The sequence below is a fragment of the Nelumbo lutea genome, chromosome 5 (assembly GCF_056320005.1).
Source record: "Nelumbo lutea isolate HS-2025 chromosome 5, American lotus-T2T, whole genome shotgun sequence".
NCBI lineage: Eukaryota > Viridiplantae > Streptophyta > Magnoliopsida > Proteales > Nelumbonaceae > Nelumbo > Nelumbo lutea.
Genome location: NC_142688.1, coordinates 56090868 through 56111552, shown reverse-complemented (window position 1 = coordinate 56111552; position 20685 = coordinate 56090868). Strand labels below are relative to the sequence as shown.

At 36.0% G+C, this 20685-nt stretch overlaps 1 protein-coding gene and 1 pseudogene across 2 annotated transcripts; one reads left to right on the top strand and one right to left on the bottom strand.

Moving 5' to 3' along the window:
- The first annotated feature begins 495 nt into the window (after positions 1-495).
- On the top strand, positions 496-2057 carry LOC148852546 (BURP domain-containing protein 6-like). 2 transcript variants are annotated; one of them, XM_088947124.1, is made up of 3 exons: positions 496-621; positions 771-885; positions 988-2057. In XM_088947124.1, exons 1-3 carry the CDS (start codon positions 583-585, stop codon positions 1794-1796), a joined length of 963 nt encoding a protein of 320 aa, XP_088803250.1. In that variant the 5' UTR covers positions 496-582; the 3' UTR covers positions 1797-2057. The 2 variants fall into 2 exon arrangements, with proteins under 2 accessions (XP_088803250.1, XP_088803251.1); XM_088947125.1 differs by lacking the exon at positions 771-885 and having other exon boundaries at positions 510-621.
- A 1785-nt stretch (positions 2058-3842) lies between these two features.
- LOC148852545 (secreted RxLR effector protein 161 pseudogene) lies at positions 3843-4466 on the bottom strand (annotated as a pseudogene).
- Between the last annotated feature and the right edge of the window lie 16219 nt (positions 4467-20685).

The window sequence follows — 20685 nt, the reverse complement described above, 5'->3', positions numbered from 1 at the left end:
GAAAATAAAATTGACTAAATAGAGAAAAATAGAGTGGTTGTCCGTTGTTTTACTAGAAGCATTGTTTTTAGTTTCTTTTGATTAAATTTTATTTGAATGGGTGTTAGGTATAAAACTGTTATTTTTTAATTTCATAGCATAGAAGGCTGATTAAGTAAATTGATTGCAAACTATTGGGGATGTTTTAGTAAAACACAAACTATAGCCTATAAGGTATGTTTTAGTAAATTCATGGAATTACATGGGATGTTTTAGTAAATGCCCTAAATTTTATATATAAAATAAAATAAGTTTTAATACAGCTAATTTGATTTTAATATAGTTAATGTTTTAACAATTAAATAAATTTTCCCAAGAAGAAAGTCAATATAAGTAACTTAAAAGAGTCGATAATAATTATATATACATCCCCTTCATGCATAAACCAGCCGCCAGCCGCCAACCTCTACTGTATACGTTTTGTCATTTCTCCAACGATTATGCTATTATAAATTACGCTCACTTCATTCTCTTGTTGCTCATGTATGCTTAGTTGGCTTTACGAGAGCTTCTCTCACTGCCTATCTCATTTCTTTATCCGATATGATTTCTCCAAGCCTTCCAATGGAGCTTTGTTTTCTGGTACGTAATTAAAGAATTTCTCATCTTTGTTCAACTCTTCACATGTGTTCTTTTCGTAGTGCTTTTCTTGTAATCTATTACTAACTTCAGCAAGAAAGACATTGGAAAGACTTCTGTGTAAGTAGTAATTTAAGAAAAACATTTTGCAGCTTGTACTTGCAGTAGCTGTGTCAAGTGATGCTGCTCTATCTTCTGAGATTTACTGGAATTCAATGCTACCCAATACTCCAATGCCAAAATTGGTTCAGCATCAATTAATATCTGGTTTTTCCCACAATCTATTAGCTTAACCTAGTTATGATACAGTTGACATTTTCTTATTGTTCTTTCTTTTTAACGTTTATAAATCTGAATTCAAATCATCAGGTGCCTATGTAGATTCTGAACTGCGAGGTCTTGGAAAGATGATTGTAATTCCTACCGCCCGCGACGACAACATAAAGTGGTCTTTTCAGAAATGGGGTTCTGCGAAGGAGAACCAGAGAATAGCAGGTTTTCAAAATAAGAAACAACTGAATGTTGATAAAGATGTCGATTACTACTTCTTCGAGCAAAACTTGTATCCAGGCAGAAAGATGACTTTGGAGCTATCAGGAGACCATACAAGAGCTATCCTCTTATCCCGCCAAGTGGCGGATTCAATTCCTTTCTCCTCTAACGAATTAACAGACATCTTACATCGGTTCTCAGTGAATGACAGATCAATACAAGCAGAGGCCATGAAGGAGACAATCGTGTCTTGTGAAAGGCCTGGAGATAACGTAGAAGCAAAGCGTTGTGCAACATCATTAGAGTCGATGATAGACTTCAGCATTTCAAAGCTGGGGAAGAACATCAAGGCCATGACGACGGAATTTGATGGAGAGAATGGGAAGAAGAAGCAGTTCATCATCTCTTCAGGAATCAAGAAAATGGGTGGAAACCCAGTTGTGTGCCATGGCATGACATACCCATACGCTGTCTACTACTGCCATGTGATACGTGCCACAAGGTCGTACGTGGTTCCATTGGTCGCTGCTGATGGGACAAAAGCAAAGGCCGTCGCTGTGTGCCACACTGACACTAAGGATTTCAGCCCTGACCACATTGCCTTCCAATTGCTTGACATTAAGCCGGGGGGAGTTCCTATTTGCCACTTCCTTCCGGATGATACCATTTCCTGGTTTCCCAACTAGCTAGAATTTCATATATATGACTAGTAGTACTAATATATATCTCCCTCCAGGCTTGTATGAAATGTGTGTGTTGCTATTTATATATATAGCACCTTAATTGTCTCCACTACATCTCTGCTATATGTCAACCTTCGCCTATGTATTGCTTGTGTGTATTTCACATCTTTCATTTGCATGCATGCATGTTATTTGTTGGACTGTCCAATCTCCATGTTTGTATATATGGTTTTAATAAATTAGTTATTCGTCTCCTCTTCTTAATATTCTTTGAGTAAATCTCTTAAACTACTAGTGTCCATGAAATTGGCATGTATAATCTTAACATTTTTTTGACAATTGTCATGGTTGTTAAGTGTTAACGGAAGGAAATAGAATATCGAATTTATTCTTTACTATTTATTTATCAAATTTTCAAAATAAAACCCAACTGATGAAAAACTCTTGGTTTCCAGTTTTTTTCAAAGCTTTGCTTAGAAAAGAAATCCATGCCTCTTTGTTCTCGTGCGATTGTTCATCCTACACCTCGCCCAAGTATGCAGCTGCCACCAACCCCTCAATAACAATAGTGCTGAGTTCAGATACCTCCACCAGCTCCTCCGCCACCAAGTTTTAATACCTCCCAGAGGCTGAAATCATAGTTGTCTGTGTCAAGCGCGTCAGTTCTGGAGAAAAAAAAACGGAACTGAACTCGAATGATCACAGTCTCTCTCAACAAGCGCTAGCCTTCCCTTTCGCTTCACCAGTTGCGAACTCCAGTCGATCTGCCTTCTACCTTATTGAGGATAAATAGAACCCAAATGTGGGGAAAAAATCTTGACACAACTCGGGCTCAGGGCACTGATGCAGCTTTGTTCAATTCCACATTGGACAAAAGGGAAAAGTGAATGTGGTGAGATAAGAAATAAGAAACAGAAACTTTGTCAAGGTTATACAATTTGGACACATTTACCAACTCTTCATGACTTATTCCCTTGGGTTTGTCTGTAGTATTCGACTAATACAATAAACATACAAAGATCAAGAGACCTTCAAACACCCAAGATCCATCATGCCATAGTCATCAAGGAAATTCTGATATAAATACCTGTATCCATCATAGCAGTCGAACCTTTGCAGAATGAATGATGAATGAGTGTCTGAGTGGCAGGTGTGGTTTTCCTCAATTAAATCCTTCATTTGCTTGAGGTTTTCTCAGCTCTCTATCTCTGATGGGTAGAGAATAGAGGGCGGCTAAAATGATTTAACATATTGGGAACCATAACCTAGGAGTCTTTATATTTTGACCTAATAGGATCCCATTAAGCCTACATGGGTCAAAATATGGTATCCACCCATTAAACCCCATACTCACTTATTAGAGTCTATGGGTTTTACATAAATGAATCACTTAATTAAGCCCACATATAAAATAGCCCATCAATGCAATTGTTTCATTAAATATGTAAGCCCACATAATAGAGATTAAAACCTAACAATCTCCCACTTGGGCTATATATGAAATCTGAAACAATTATATTGAACAAATTTCTTATGTGTACACCTTTTATGCTATTTTCTTTAGACTTTCCCTTAGTTTCAATCTGGTCCATTTCCTATACCAATATGAGATCATGATGGCTTTTGTCACTTACAAGCGTGACTAAACCTTTCATGCTCACCATATCAATACATTCAACGACATAGATCAAATATGGATGAGTGGCATGGAAATTACATGCAATGTGATCTCAAAACATGCCTATTTCCAACTGGTTTTACTTTGTTCTTTAGAGAGATCATTCAAAAATTCACAAACATGTTCAGAGATATAGATGATGAAATGAATCATAAAACTTTATTATGCATAAATGTGGATATGCAAAACATGCCTTAATCAATAGAACATCCAAAAGTAAAGAAAAACTCCCACTAAATCAAGGTATCTCAAAATATGCCTATACCCATACGAGCAGTGTGCTCATGAAAGACTTCAGGTGGCAATCCCTTAGCCAACGGATCCGCTATCATGGAGTTTGTCCCTATATGCTCTATACAAATCTGACCACTCTAAACTCTCTCATTAACAGACAGAAACTTGATGTCAATATGTTTTGACTTAACAGAGCTTTTGTTATTGTGGGAATACAAAACTGCAGACTTATTGTCACATAATAATTTTAATGGCCTTTCAATGCCATTAACTACATGCAGCCCAGTGACAAAATTACGCAGCCATATTCCATGATTGGATGCCTCAAAACATGCTAAGAACTCAGCAGCCATGGTTGACGAAGCTATGAGCGTCTGTTTGGCACTTTTCCAAGATATAGCTCCTCCAGCCAATATAAAAACATAGCCCGAAGCGGATCGTTTACTATCTTGGCATCCCACAAAATCAGAATCAGAATACCCAATGATCTCCAAACTGTCTGATTTCCTATAGATCAATATGAAGTCCTTTGTTCTCTGCAAATACCGCATGACCTGTTTGGCTGCTTTCCAATGATCCAATCTTGGGTTACTTAAATATCTGCCCAACAGTCCCACTATAAATGCTATATCGGGATAGGTACAAACTTGAGCATACATCAGACTTCCTATTGCTGAGGCATAGGGAACCTTTTGCATCTCCTTTATTTCAAGGTTTGTTTTGGGGCACTGATTGAGACTGAACTTGTCTCCTTTAGCCATAGGTGTATCTCACGGCGAACAACCATTCATGCCGAATCTGCTTAACACCTTTTCGATATAGCTCTTTTGTGACAATCCAAGAATACCTCGAGAGTAATCTCGTAGTATTTGTATGCCTAGCACAAAAGAAGCATCCCCAAGATCTTTCATCTCAAAATTCTTAGTGAGAAATTTCATGGTTTCGTGCAATAAGCCTATATCGTTACTCACCAGCAGTATGTCATCGACATATAGCACCAGGAAGATAAACTTGCTCCCATTGAATTTGTGGTATACACAATCATCAACCACATTTACCTCAAAACCATATGAGGTAATCACTTGATGAAATTTGTGATACCATTAACGAGAAGCCTGTTTGAGACCATTGATGGATTTCTTTAACTTACAGACCATAGACTTTGAATCTTTGGGTTCAAAATTTTATGGCTGAACCATATAAATCGTTTCATCAATGTCTCCATTGAGAAACACTATCTTTACATCCATCTGATGTAGCTCTAAATCAAAATGAGCTACAAGTGCCATTATTGTCCTAAAGGAGTCCTTTGAAGAAACTGGAGAAAATGTCTCTTTATAGTCAATGCCTTCCTTCTGAGTGAAACCTTTGGCGACTATACGAGCCTTATATCTTTCGACATTGCCTTTTGAACCCCTTTTGGTTTTAAATATCCATTTGCAACCAATGGGTTTCGAACTTTCAGGCAACTTGACAAGATCCCAAACGTCATTGTCTTTCATGGATTTCATCTCTTCTTGCATGGCATTGATCCAACGTTGAGAATTAGAACTTTGAAGAGCTTCGCGAAGGTTGACTAGATCATTTTTCGCTAAGCCTATAGAATCTTCTTGTTCTAGGAGGAACATGATATAGTCATCTAGAATCGCACTTCTCCTTTGTTTGTTAGATCTCCTCAATGGCACTTCTTGAGGTTGTTGAGTTTGCTCTATAGGAGGAACTTCATTATTGTTTTGAACCGGAATTGCTTCTTGAACAAAGTCAGAAATTATTGTCTGATCACCATCAATAATAATATCAAGAAGACAACATTTTTGTCAAAAGAGACATTCCTTAATTCTTCCCCTCCAAACTCTACATAATTAAGAAATCTCACATTTCCCGTCTCAAAGAAGGACTGGGTAGTGGGATCATAAAACTTAAATCCTCGAGAGCGTTCTACATATCCAACAAAGTAGCAGCTAATTGTCTTAGAGTCCAAATTCCTTTTGTTAGGCCTATAAGGCCTTGCTTCAGCTGGTATCCCCAAATGTGTAAATGCCTTATATTGGGCCTTTTTCCAGTCCACAATTCATATGGTGTTTTAGTTACTGCTTTGCTGGGTACTCTGTTAAGGATATACATTGCAATTTTTAATGCTTCTCCCCAAAGTGATTTAAGTAAAGAAGAATGACTAATCATACTTCTTACCATGTCCTTAACCGTCCTGTTTCGTCTTTTAGCAACACCACTCATGCTGGGTTTGCCCGACATAGTGTACTGTGGGACGATACCGCATTTCTTTAGGAAGTTAGCAAAGGGTTCTGGACGTTGTTCTCCTGATCCATCATATCTGCCATAGTATTCTCCACCACGGTTAGATTTGACGGCTTTAATTTTCTTACCAAATTGAAGTTCGACTTCAGCTTTATAAGACTTGAAAACGTCTAGGGATTGAGACTTCTCACTTATTAAATATAGGTACCCATATCTTGAGTAGTCGTCTATGAACGTAATGAAGTACTGTTGACCATTCCATGCTGGTGTAGGGAATGGCCCACAGATATCTATATGTATTAGTTCTAAGACTTTTGTACATCTGTTGGTACTTATTTTCTTTATGTTCATTAATTTTCCCTTAATGCACTCAATGCAGACTTGGAAATCTGTTAAATCAAGGGAATCAAGAATTCCGTCTGACACAAGCCTTTGAATTCTCTGTTTAGAGATGTGACCTAAACGCTTATGCCATAAGGAAGCAGAATTCTCAGTTAATTTATGCTTTGTACCTTTAAAACTTGCATGTAGGATTTCATTATAGGAAGCAATGGTTTCCAGCATATAAAGACGATCAATTAAAATATCGGTACCAATAACATCTAAATTTAGAGAGATACTAACTTTATTATTTCCAAAACCATAAAAGTATCCACATCTATCTAAATAGGAAATAGAAATTAAGTTTCGTTTAAATGACGGAGCTACAAAAGTCTCAACTAAATTCAAATAACAACCAATTTTCAAAAATAATCTAAAATGTCCTACAGCTTCTACAGGAACTTTATTGCCATTGCCCACATAGATGAACCTTTCAGCATCAGTTAGCGGTCGGCTCTAGAGGCAACCCTACATAGGCATACTTATGTGAATAGTAGCGCCATAATCTATCCACCAAGTCTCTATAGGTACAGGAGATAAATTAGCCTCAGAACAAACTAAAGTGAGAGACTTACCTTTCTTTACACACCAGGCGGCGTATTTGGAACACTCTTTCTTCATGTGTCCTCCCTTCTTTCAGAAAAAACATGTGAATTCATCACCTTGCTTCTTTGCCTTTTTTTGTAAGGGTGTTCCATTTGCAGTATCCTTAGCCCTATTCTTTTTATTATTCTGAGAGATCAATGCTAAGTGAGCACTTTCAGTCTTTTCCCTCTAGATCTTTTCTTTTTCTTGAACACATTGAGAAATGAGCTCATTAAGAGTCCATTTATCTTTCTGAGTATTATAATTCACCTTAAATTGACTGAATTGTGCAAGAAGAGAAATGAGAGCTAAATGCACGAGTAAATCATCATTTATCTCTAACTTTAATGCCTTTAGTTTTCCAGCAAGGTTTGACATCTCCAGTATGTACTCCCTTATGTTTCACTTTCCCTTGTACCTCATAGAAATCAAAGTAGTCAAAAGGTTGCTAGTTTCCACTTTCTCATTTTTGGCAAAATATTGTTATATTGCCACAAGGGATTCCTTAGCATTATTGCTCTCGGAAATAGAGTCCCGAAATGCTTGTATGGAACATTTCATAATCATTAGACTCATGCGATTAGAGCAATCTCATTTTTCAACTTTGGCCTTATTTGAATTATCCTCGGTTGGAACGGGTCGCTCCGTCCTTAACGCAAGGTCTAAATCCATGTAGCCGAGAACGATTTCCACATTCTCTTTCCAGACCTTAAAGTTTGTACCATTTAGCATAGGAATGACACTGATTTGAGCAGAAACATTATTTGCAGTTGCTGAAACTGAATAGAGAACAAAAACAACATATAATCAATAATACAAATTACAAAATAAGATAGTTAGCACAACTTGACATTTAGTGTTTGCACATAAATACCAATTGTAAATGGTACTCTCAACGTAACAATCAAACATTTATAATAAATCCTGTCAAACAACAGCCTTCCTTTGGACTGACTATTATTCACATGAATAACAACTTTATAATCTCAATATTTATCATCGCATGTGTGTTCACTGCCTGGCCAAACATCAACCTTCATTTGGGCTGATCAATGTCCACATAAACAATGAATACACAAAATCTTTACATTTCAAATCAAATTAATTTTACACAATAGAGGCTACTTTGGTAACATGTTGTTTCAATCAACTAAATTTGAAAATACTGTACGCAACCAGCGCTAAGTAAAATCCTTAGTATTGCATACATGACAAAACAAAAAAAAAAAAAAACAACTCAATGTTATTGTCATACAAATCTAATGCACATAAATCACAACCAGAATTTTTTTATGGTTCTGGAAACGCATTGAGTCGCTACAATGCATTTTTTTTTGTCAAAACAGCCTTGCTTCATGGCTATTCGGCATGCACACAGTCGAACGACTGTGCAGCCTCAAACAAGTTACATAGCCATTCGGCTATGTGCAATGCCTACCGAACGACTGTGTAGTGCCAGATACAATCCTAAATATAAATTTTGATAGAAAAAAAAAAAACAATCCTTATAACCCAACATGGCTCTGATACCACTTGTAGCATTCAACTAATACAATAAACATACAAAGATCCAAAGACTTTGAAACACTCAAGATCCATCATGCTATAGTCATCAAGGAAATTCTTATATAAAAAATACCTATATCCATCGTAGCAATCGAATCTTTGCAGAATGAATGATGAACGAGTGCCTAAGTTGGCAGGTGCGATTTTCCTCAGTTAAATCCTTCCTTTGCTTGAGGTTTTCTTAGCTCTCTATCTTTGATGGGTAGAGAATATAGGGTGGCTAAAATGATTTAACATATTGGGAACCATAACCTAGGAGTATTTATATTTTGACCTAATAGGATCCCATTAAGCTTACATGGGTCAAAATATGGTATCCACACATTAAACCCCATACCCACTTATTAGAGTCTATGGGCTTTACATAAATGAATTACTTAATTAAGCCCACTTATAAAATAGCCCATCAATGCCATTGTTTCATTAAATATGTAATCCCACATAATAAAGATTAAAACCTAACATTATCGACTCAGAGCTAGGGACCCCCAACTTCTGTTGTCGACGAAGCTTGTGCAGCCTGTTGGGTATTCTGCGATTCTGATGAAATAAAACAATACTGATTGCTGTTAGCATGAATATAGAAAGAAAGGAAGAAAAACAAAAGAAACAACTCCTTCCAGAAAGAGATGGTAATATCCCTGCTTTCACGGATGAACACCCGTCTCACTGAGATTGACAATGATCATGCAATACCCAGGAATGTGTCGTAGAAGAAGAATACGCTGAAGTGCTCCCCGGTAATCCGTTCCCCTAAGATAGATCCGGTAGGTAATTCCCCAAATCATTGGGTGCAAAACTGACCACCGACTCTGCATTGTTCTCATCTCTCAATGGATTCCGTCCTATACCTGTCATAAAACGCCCGATACGCCGGTGCGAATTTCTTCACAATTGGCACTTTAATCTCATCCCTCAGCCTCTCGTCCGTTACCTCCCACGACGACTCCTTCTCGTACGCTTCGTCGAAAGCTGTATTGAAATAAAACAATACTAAACGTAGCAGGGGAGCCCTCGGTTGCGCGAATGAACGGCAAGGAACCACGGAGGTTGGCACGGCCGGAGCCCTGCTGAGATTGTGTAAGAAGGCAAGTCTTGGCACACGTTTGCCAGTGCTTGCAGGCTGTTGTAGCACGAGCCAAGCAGTCCGGCGAGAGGAAGGAGAAGAAACACAAAGAGCTGAGTGAAGAAAGGTTTCTTATTAAAAAGAGAAAACCAGTGGCTGACACCGGGACTAGTTCCTTAGACTTTCTTCACCTCCTTTTGCCGTTCAGAATTTGTAGTGGCCGCCGTTGCCTACAATGATGATTCCAAAATCACTGCCACCGATACAACTTCCAACAGCAGTGAACGATAAGGGTATTTTAGAAATTTTAAAATATTTTTCACTCATATGTATGTGAACGGATTATGACGAAAATTAATGGTAAAGGAGGTATCAGACAATTGCAAAAAATTTAAGGATACCGCAAGACTAATTAATCAGACAGTTCAGCAACGGTTTTCTTTCTGTGGCAGATATTGGCGTGGCTAAAACTTATAGCCACGGATATTGTACATCGTAGTTATAAATATACGTAAAGCCACGGTTTTAACCGTTGCTAATTTAAAACTTTATTGCAACGGATTTATTATGTATCGTTGCTATATCAATTTGTACCAATGGTTTTAGCTGTGGCTATAGAATATGCAGTATTGATCAATAACTAACAATAGCAACAACTTTAGGTAAAACCGTCCCTAAAAGTGTTAAATTTCATTTGTATTACCACGGTTTTTTAATATTAATGGTTGCTATATGGTAGACAAACTGTTGCTAAAACAGCTACTGAATGGAGCGTTTAGCAACGTTTATTTCTCATTTAAATTTTGAATGGACACCATTACAAAAAACAAAAAAATATTTTCACGATGTACCTGTATGATAAAGGAAGTTTTTACAAATAAAACATGTATACATTTACACTATATCCATAATGCTCTTTGTTCAATATACACATTTATAAATTCTTTTTCATCACCAAAAAATAAAAAAGAATTAACAAATTTGTCCTCATCGTATCTGAATAGTTGCAAATATGCATGTGCAACACACTCAAAACTTTCACTTTGGATCATAAACTTTGGTTTATCAAGTTCAATAAAAATGAATACATAAGGATTGATGTCAATAATTAACTAATAAATAATGTAAGAGTTTTATATGTATTATACACTTTCCATTGATTTAATCAGAAATAGTAAAGTAGAAAAAGTAGCAGCATTCTATATTCTATTTTAGTTGATATTTTTTTTTTGTCTGATTGAAAGTTCTTTGAATTTTCTTACTCTTGTCATCAAGTTATTTTAAATGATAAGGATTTCCCACACTGCTCCATGATCTGCAACAACTAAGGTTTGTACAAGGGAAATTTGCACCAGCACAACCCACCTTCAAATCCTTCTTTGCAGGACCTCTTTTGCCTTGCCTGGAATTCATATTGTTTAGACCAGAAGACTTAACAAGAGCAAAATTCAAATTTTTATACAAAGAAAGGGAAGGTTCTATAATTAATGCAAGATCCCCAATACTTAAAACAGAAGAATCTTTAAAAATTAATAACTGAGTAATAAATTGTCAAAACCTTATAATAATCTAAAATATCTGTTTATGCTTATGCAATTAGAAAACATTCGGAGATTGAATTTTTCATGTTCCATGCAACAGAGGATCCAGATTAATTCACACAATTCCTTGAAATAGTGTTGGCTCTTGTGGTTTTGGAGCTCAATGGTTCCATTGATTGGCCATTCAGGGCTTGTTCTGCAGTTTTCAATCACTAATGGGGCTTCACAGGTATGATCACTACAGTTTTCAACAATCAAAATATTGTTGAGCTCTAGAAAAAGCATATGTGATGCTACGTAACCAGTATAGATAAGTAAACATGTTTCAAATGACCAAATAGGACATACCCGGATCCAAATTTAGTTCATTAATATATTGATTAATAGAACCACATTGTGATACGCACTTGCTCTAATGGATTTTTCTTTTATAAGAAATTAATTGACATTCTCAACAGAAAGAGGGTTGGACTTTCATTGACAAAGAAAAATAATGAGCAGATAAAAGAAAAAGAACAATGCTGAGTTTACTTGCAAAAGTAGGAATGGAGATCCATTTCATACTTAAGAGTAAACTGAAACAATGCAAACCCTATACATTTACTCATTTGGACACGAGAAAAACTTAATTAGTGTTCAAAAGGAATGACAAAATGTTAATGAAACTTGTCTTTTCTTTGAAAATGGCTATTCCAGGAAAAGTATAGTTAATCCACTCGATTTAGCTATTTTCTCCTTTGATCCTAATCCCCATATACGCTATATTAATCATGCACTGTTTAGAAGAAACCTATCTATCTATCTATTTATCTTGCTATCTATCTATTTATCTATATATATAGCTCATCGAAGTAACTAAACCAGTAATTCCAAACTGGAATTGCCTAGCCCAACAAGAAAGAGAACCATCATTGGTAATAAATGTAGAAAAAATTAAGATAATTAAATTTTAAAGTAAAAAAGAAAACTCGATAGTGAAAAAGGAAATAAAAATACAAAAATAATCAAAATGGATTTCCACTGTAAGTGAAACTCAGCCAACAATTTAGCTAAGTTCTTGTGTTAGTTCATTTTATCATTTTATCATTCCATGTGGGACAAGATCTTCTTGATCAATAACAAACTTCTGTTACTAGATGTACATGATGAACCTGAATTGGTAGTCATAAGAATTCAGATCTAATGCCCAGTCAACCCCACAATCTTTTTTCTTATCAGTAGCAAAAAAAAAAAAAAAAAAGATGATATAGGGGAGTAGTACATCTTCAAAATTCCTTTTTACCTCCCTTGTTATTGTGTTAAACAAGAAATATAGGTTCAAAGAGGATATGCATCATGAGAACCCAAATGCCATGGAAGCAATCGGAATAATTGGGCCAACTTATGACATTTTTATCGTTTATTAAAAGATGATGCAGGGGAGAAGTAGATCTTTAAAATTCCTTTTTACCTCCTCTATGATTGGAGAAAAAGAAGTATTATATTATAAAATAAATGAAGCAATGTGGAGAACTCTGCTGTCTACTAAACAATAACAACAGTAGAAATAAATAGGGAAAAATCACCTCAAGATATGAATCTAGTTGCATAATTTGACTCCTCGAATTCAGTGCTAATAAGTTGGAATCACTACAACAAAAAACGCCTATAGCAGCGTTTGTATTCGCCACTAAAAAACGCTTATAACGGCATATTTGCGACGTATCATCTTACGCAGCTGAAAACTACGTCGGCATAGGGGATTAGCAGCTTTTAGTGAAATGCCACCATAGACAACTCAATAGCGGCATTTAATTAGTCTATAGTGGCATATAGATACGCCACTATAAGTTTAAACTTATTAGTTTACGTCTTTTGCGACACATACAAACGCCACTATAAATATAGCATCTATGGTGGCACAAAATAAACGCCACTATTGAATTGCAAATATAAAGAAACAGTAGCGTTTATACATGCCACCATAGCCAGCTTGCAATAAATTTTGACGTATCTATGGTGACGTTTGTAAACGCCACAAAAGATCTACTTCGTTAAACTTATAATGGCATTTATAAATGCCGCAATAGACACCTATTTCATCGAATCTACAGTGGCATTTATAAGCGCCACTATACATAACTGCAACCTGTTCAACTATCATATTCAATATTAGAATCATTAAAACGTGTGATTTTAAAATAAAGTTCAACAAAATAAATATACATTTCAAATAGAATTCATTCATTTATATTTTAAAAATATATTTACACAAAAAAAAAATGTATAATGTTGGATGAATTGTTTTAATACATATGAAACTTTAAAAAAATGTATCAAATATTAACCAAAAGTCTTCATCCATTAGCTGACTATTGCTCCTTGTGTAGTATGTAAAATCTATCTACCAAAAAAAATGCAAAGAAAAAAAAATTAGAGTAAGTACTTAGTCCAAAGGCTATGAAAAAAATCGTTATACTAGCTAGGACCTATTGAATCATTTAATACCAAAATGTAAGAATTATCTAAAGAGAAAAGAAAGTAAAGCCTTTCAATTAATTTTTCATGAAATTTGTTAAGTAAAAAATACCAATTTCTTTTAGTCCAAAGACTCGATAGATTACAAATAGCTAAGACCCCACCCCCTCTTTTTTCAAAATAGATTAAGACATGGGTAGAATTAGGTTAAGTGGTTTGTGAACCACTTGGGTAGAATGGTCATATCAAAAATGGGTCTAACTTGGTTTGATGGTAAATCAACACAACCTAAAGGCTACCAAGTTTTGAACCAAGACTGGATCTGCTAACCCAAACTCAAAGACTTGGTTGGGATGGTGGGTCAGGTCAAGCAATGTCAAGCCTAGATGTCATCTTCTACCAAATGGGGACTGTTGTTCTGGTATGCGAAAAATAAACAGCTCTAAGGGGGACTCTTGTTCTGGTATGTGGTTACCTATTTGCCTTTGTTGTTCAGGGATGGGACTATAGAACAACTTGATTAATTACTTTAGTGATCAAATTACATAATGAATGAATCTACTACTATTATTATTACTATTACTATTATTATTACTATTACTATTACTATTATTATTACTATTACTATTACTACAATTTGGTAGGGAAAGATTAATAGTCTATTGACTTGTTTTCTGTGGAGTATAAAAAACTAGAGGTAGAGAGAAGTTTTCTAGTGCATAAACCTATATATGGGTTAGCCTATAAGTAGATCAGATTTGACCCATTTTGATATGGATCCTAGCATTCAAAGGTCCAGATCACAGAGTACAGTAGTTCCAATTGACCCATAACCCCTAAATTATTAGATTGCAAACCCATTTCATTTAGAACCTCAAAACTGATTTATTAGATTTGCACCCCCTCCCCGTGACAACTTTGAGAATCATTTGACCACTTTGAGCCAACTCAAAATTCTTTTCAAACATGAAGTTAAATCTTAGTTCTTAGTTCTTATTGTATATCCTTCCATAAATAAAACCATAAAATCAATCAAAGGAAAATATAGCATTTAAGATATACACAAGGAATGAATGTTATCAGTTAGAACAACATCCTGTAATATTGAAAAGAGAATGCCCCCCCTCCCACACACACGCACATTAGTCAATCACAAAGGCACGCAAATAGTTTCATTTCAATACAAGGTATTAAGAGAGATATTAGTATATTACCACTGTGGTTGAAACCCTATATGGTCATGTATTAATAACAAACTGAAAAGAACAAGGAACAACCTATTGGAAACCTTAAGTCTAACAAAATATCAAAATGCCACCAATCATCACAACAAAAGGATAGTGGCAGAGGAAATGGGGCCACAGTTTGTAGTTAGATATGACACAATGGACACATGAACGCATTCTGGGCATCTCTTACTTGGAAAATGAGGTGATCAATAGTTGGAATTTCTAATAGATATGCAGAAATGTAATTTGGCTAAAAGTAGCCTCCTGTCAATTCATCTCCCCTGAAATCGGTCATTGGAGCTGAGGGATGTCTTGGGTCATAAGCTGGACAATTGACCAATCAAGTAATCTTGGTATGCCTTTGGGTGGTAATACTAATACCACTAGCTTTTGGGATACTGTTAGAGAGAATTGTGAAAAAAGACTAGGTTAGTGGAAGAAAAACCTCACCTCTAAAGGAGGGAGACTCACCATTAAAAAGGCTTCTCTCTCTAATTGATTGAGGTTCCAACCATGATCGGGGGCCTTGGAGATTTGATAATCTATTGAATGAGATCCAGGAGATCTCTTTTGACGCCTCATTAAGAAAGTTTTTTTAGTAGAAAAAGTTTGGTCAAGGGGTTTAACGAGTGGGACGGGTCGGGATGGGTTTAACGGGTTTGGAACAGGACAGGTTTGGGAAATTGAGAGGAAAAGTTAGATGGATTTGGGATGAGTTTGGAATCGGGGATACATAGTTGGCTTCGGGAATGGGTAGGAAAATTTGCATGGGTACCCTACCAATTGCCATTCTTAGCCCATATTTATTTCTATTTGTTGCATTATAATGTTTGAATGATTGATGCAAAGGATGAAAGACCTTGATAGTGTCGAGTCACTCTATTTGATGATGAAGAGCTTGATAGGCCCAAGTCGCTCTGTAATATGATCGATTTGTTGAAATTAAATTTGTGATTTCTAATCAAAATTGGGTAAAATCTATGTTGTTTAAGTGAAACTATTTGAATAAAATTTTCATTACATGAAGATCTATGTCAGCTGGGCAAAAACTATCTAGGTAAAATATTGTTGAATGAAAATTTTGTGTTTTTTAAGTAAATCTGAGTAAGATTATGCTGAATGAAAAGCCTATGCTATTTGAGAAAAGGTGTCTGAGTAAAATATGTGCTAAATGAAAATTTAATGCTTTCTGAGTAAATTTGAGTAAGATTCTGTTGAATGAAAAACCTATGCTATTTGAGCAAAGGTGTTTGAGTAAATCTATGTTGAATGAAAATTCTATGCTTTTTGAATGAATTTGAGTAAGACTATGCTGAAAAAGACTATGCTATCTAAGTAAAGGTGTTTAAGTAAAATCAGTGTTGAATGAAAGAAAAAGACTATGATATCTGAGTAAAATATGTGTTGAATGAAAATTTTGTGCTTTTTGATTGAATCTAAGTAAGACTATGGTGGATGAAAAAATAATAATGCTACCTGAGTAACAGTGTTTAAGTAAAACATTTGCTGAACGAAGAAACCTATGCTATCTGAGCAACGGTGTCTATGTAAAATTTGTGTTGAATGAAACTATTCTCAGTATGGTTGAGTGCCTATGGGGACTTTGGAAAATGATCGATTGTAATAAAATTAAATTTGTGCTATTTGAGAGAAATTTGAATAAAACTTTTCTCAGCATAGCATAGGAAGACTTTGGAATCTATGCTTGAATAAAACTCTCAGCATGACTGATTGCTTAGGGAGACTTTGGAAAATGATTGATTGTGCTGAAATTATATTTGTGGTATTTGAGTAAAATCTGAGTAAAATATTTATTACCACAACCGAGTGCCTAGGGGGACTTTTGAAAATGATTGATTGTGCTGAAATTAGATATGTGTTATCTCAACATGGTTAAGTGCCCAAGGAAACATTGGAATCTGTGCTTGAATAAAACCTTCTTAGCATGACTGAGTGCCCAAGGGGATTTTGGAAAGTGACTGATTGTATTCAAATTAAATTTGTGCTATCTAAGTGAAATCTGAGTAAGACTTTTCTTAGCATGGTTGAGTGCCTAGGGGGACTTTGGAAAATGAATGATTGTGCTGAAATTAAATCCGTGCTACTTGAGCGAAATCTAAGTAAAACTTTTCTTAGAATGATGAGTGCCTAAGGGGACTTTGGAAAATGATTGATTGTGCTGAAATTAAATTTGTGTTATCTAAGTGAAATTTGATTAAAAGTTTTCTCAAAATAGCTAAGTGCCCAAGGAGACTTTGGAAAATGATTGTTTGTGCTAAAACTAAATCTGTGTTATTTGAGTAAAATCTAAGTAAACATTTTCTCAACATGGCTGAGTGCCCAAGGGGACTTTGGAAAATGATTGATTATGTTGAAATTAAATTTGTGTTATCTGTGTGAAATTTAAGTAAATTTTCTCAACCCAGCTGAGCGCCCAAGGGGACTTTGGAAAACTTTTTTCATTTGTGATTGATGCTTGAAACATGGGTGATTGAAAACCTTCCCTTTGTGACAATGATGAATGACTAAAAGTTCCCTTTTTTGCTCAAAAAAATTCCATGCATGACTTAAGTAATATTTTTATTCATATTTTTGTATTTTTTTCTGTTATTCTTTTTATTTTTTCTTTTTGCTTTTCTTGATCTTAGGGTTGAACAAAGAAATAACTAGCCAAAATTAAAGGAGAAAAGCACAATTGGTGGGAAGCCATCAATATCGACTCGTCAAAGCAATTAATTCCACTATGGATATTGAGCCTGGAGAGTGGCTAAATCCTCTCTAGAGGCGCCCAATCAACCTTGAGAACTTTATGGGAAGGCTTTTTGAAACATTAAACCAGTAGTCTAGAAATCATTCGAGTCAGAGGGGGTTATCCCTATTTTGGTGGGTAGATTGATAGAGTTGATGGAGATAATGTTTCAATGGCAGGGGCATACCCTAGCTAGTTTGGGTTAAATGGTGCATAGGATTGATACGAATGGTGCTTTGATAAAGAGGTGTACCCTAGTTTGTACCAGCAAATGGGCGTGGCTAATGGAAGTGATACTTTGATGGAGGTTTACCCCAGTTTGGGTTGGTGAGCTAACATGGTTGGTGGAATGGTCACGGGTTAAACCTAAGCAAGGGAGTCAAAGTTTTTATTGTGCAACCTTTATGACTAGATTCATTCGTTGCTAACCAAAAAAGCTTTGTCTAGTATCGAATGTCGATTTTTCAAAGATTGAGGACTTATTGAATGGGATGAAACATGGTTTAGGATGAGGCTTAGAAATGAAAGGTAAAAAGGCTCAAAATTTGCTTGAGTGTCAAATGATGGAATTGAGATCAGGACCTTATGGGATGATGCACTCTCATTTTCTTTCCACTTTTTTTATTTCCTTTTGTAGCCTCAATGGTGGAATGTGCTCTCCATGTCTTTCAGCGGCATACATTGTGTCATCTTACTGATTGGAAAGGACTTTGAATTAACAAGGGATAAGGAAGTTGAAGTCGATGAGTGGATGTCAATAATGAGGGCTCGTGAGACCATCGTAGCTACCCCACTTTTTTTTTCAACTGCTTCTTTTGATAACTCTTTGATTAATTCCTTGGAATTTGTGTCTAACTTCTTGTTTGCTTGATTAAATTCCTCATTTCTAAAGAGGTCTACCCCAAATTTTTTCTTTTTCCTTTTTTCTTTTTTCCTTCTTTTTTTTACTACTATTCATGGACACACGAATTTCGACACCTACTTGCTTGAAAGTGTTTGGTTAAGAAGAAGGTAGTGTAAAACATGGAGCTAGTGTAAATACTTTGCAAGTTTTGGGATGGGAAGGTATTAGATGATGAAAAAGACTAAGGATGGCCTCCCTTCATTTCATTATCAATTGCATGACCCATATAAAACAAATTCATGTTGAGTTGGAATGTGCCAAGTTTTCTTTCTTTCTTTTCTTTTTCTTGAATTATTTTCTCAACTATTGAAACATGCATTTTGAGGAATTTGTTTTGGCTTACCAAAGGAAAGGTCTAATTGATTGGTTCAGTGGACTGACTAGCGATAAGAGTGATGATGGGGATAATTGGGAAATTAAATGGCCAAGTATGGCCTCCAGTCCTTTCTTTGATCGATTGGCATGGTACTAGGGTTTTATGATGCCTCATGTTGTGCTAGTTTGAAATGGACTTTCTTTCAACATACTTCTTTTTGCGGCTGCCCAAGTGTAAGCACCAAATTTTTGCTCGGTCCCCTTTCTAACCCACTTCTCATACTCCAAATGCCCTATCAGACCTCACCAATCTTTTTAGAACATGCCAAAACCCTAGGAAACCAAATTTTAACTCAAATACCCTCAAATCCACCGTTAAATCCGTAAGATTCCCTTTCAATGGTCCCGATTACACCACATCACCATACCTGTTACCCGATCAGACCCCATCACATGAAACCAAACCTTCAAAAAACAAATCAAACCAAAATTCAGCCAAAAATTCTTTGATCTCGCCATTCATCCATCCGAGATTCTATTTTGACATATCTCACACTATGGTACTTCTCGAACAAAAAACCTATGATCCACACAACCTTGACATGACCAAACCTTCTTCACAACCTTATAATTGAAATCATTCCACTCTACTAAGCTTAAACCTAAAATTCCCTCATTTATCGATCCATCAACCCAAGGTTCCATTTCAAGCCCCCTCATTTGCCAAGATACTCATAACTTAGATCCTTACGATTCCCACACCTCTAAAACCATCACACACTTCCATTAGACTCCAAAGACCCCAGGATACCCACTACCCAAATTTCAGATCCAAAAGTTCCCATTTTGCCCTTCGTACGCAAAGATTCCAAATTAACCGTTATTATTGCTCGCTATTCTCAAAATCATAGATATCCATCACGATAACTCCCCCAAGATGCTCAAATCTTCATAAAACTCCACCACACCCCTGATTGACCATCCACCAGATTTTAGACCAAAAAATGATTGTTTTACCCTTCATCCAAAAAAATTCCAAACCGACTATTCTTATTGGTCACCACTATCAAAATCCAAGATCTTCATCGAGGCCATCACCCAAGACCCTCAAATCCTACCAAAACCATCATCAACTTCCTGATCAACCTACTGTCCAACTTCAGATCTCAAAATGCCCATTTTGCCCTTTATTCAAAAAGATTCCAAATCGATGATCCTCATTAACCACCACTCTCCCTATCCAATATCTTCATCGAGATAATCCATCCAAGGCCCCAAAACCTCCATTAACTTCCGGATCAACCATTCAACCAACTTCAAACCTCAAAATACCCATTTTTCCCTTTATCCAAAAAGATTCAAAACCCACTATTCTTATCGGTTGTCACTCTCCAAATCGGTAATCTTCATCGAGACACATCTTGTAGGACCTTCAAAGCCTACCAAACCCCATCAAAACCTCCTGATTGACGATCCATCACATTTTGGACCCTAAAATGACCATTTTACCCTTGACTTAAAAAGATTCCAAATGGATCATCATCATCGCTCGATACGCTCCAAATTCAAGATCCATCATCACACATCATCTAATGCCTCTAAACCCCATCAAAACCTCCTGATTGATGATCTGTTACATTTTAGACCTTAAAATGACCATTTTACCCTTTTCTTAAAATGTTTCCAAATGGAACATCCTCGTTGCTCGATACTTTCCAATTTTGAAATATCCATTGCCATGCATCTTTTGACACCCTTAAACCTCATCGAAGTCCCTTGATAGATAGTCCAACAAAATTTAGACCCTAAAATGACCATTTTACCCCTATAAATATTCTAAACTGAGGGCTCTCATTGGCCGCTACTCTCCTATTTCAAGATCTGCATTGTGGTACACCCTCTGATACACCTAGACCACGTCATCACCTTCT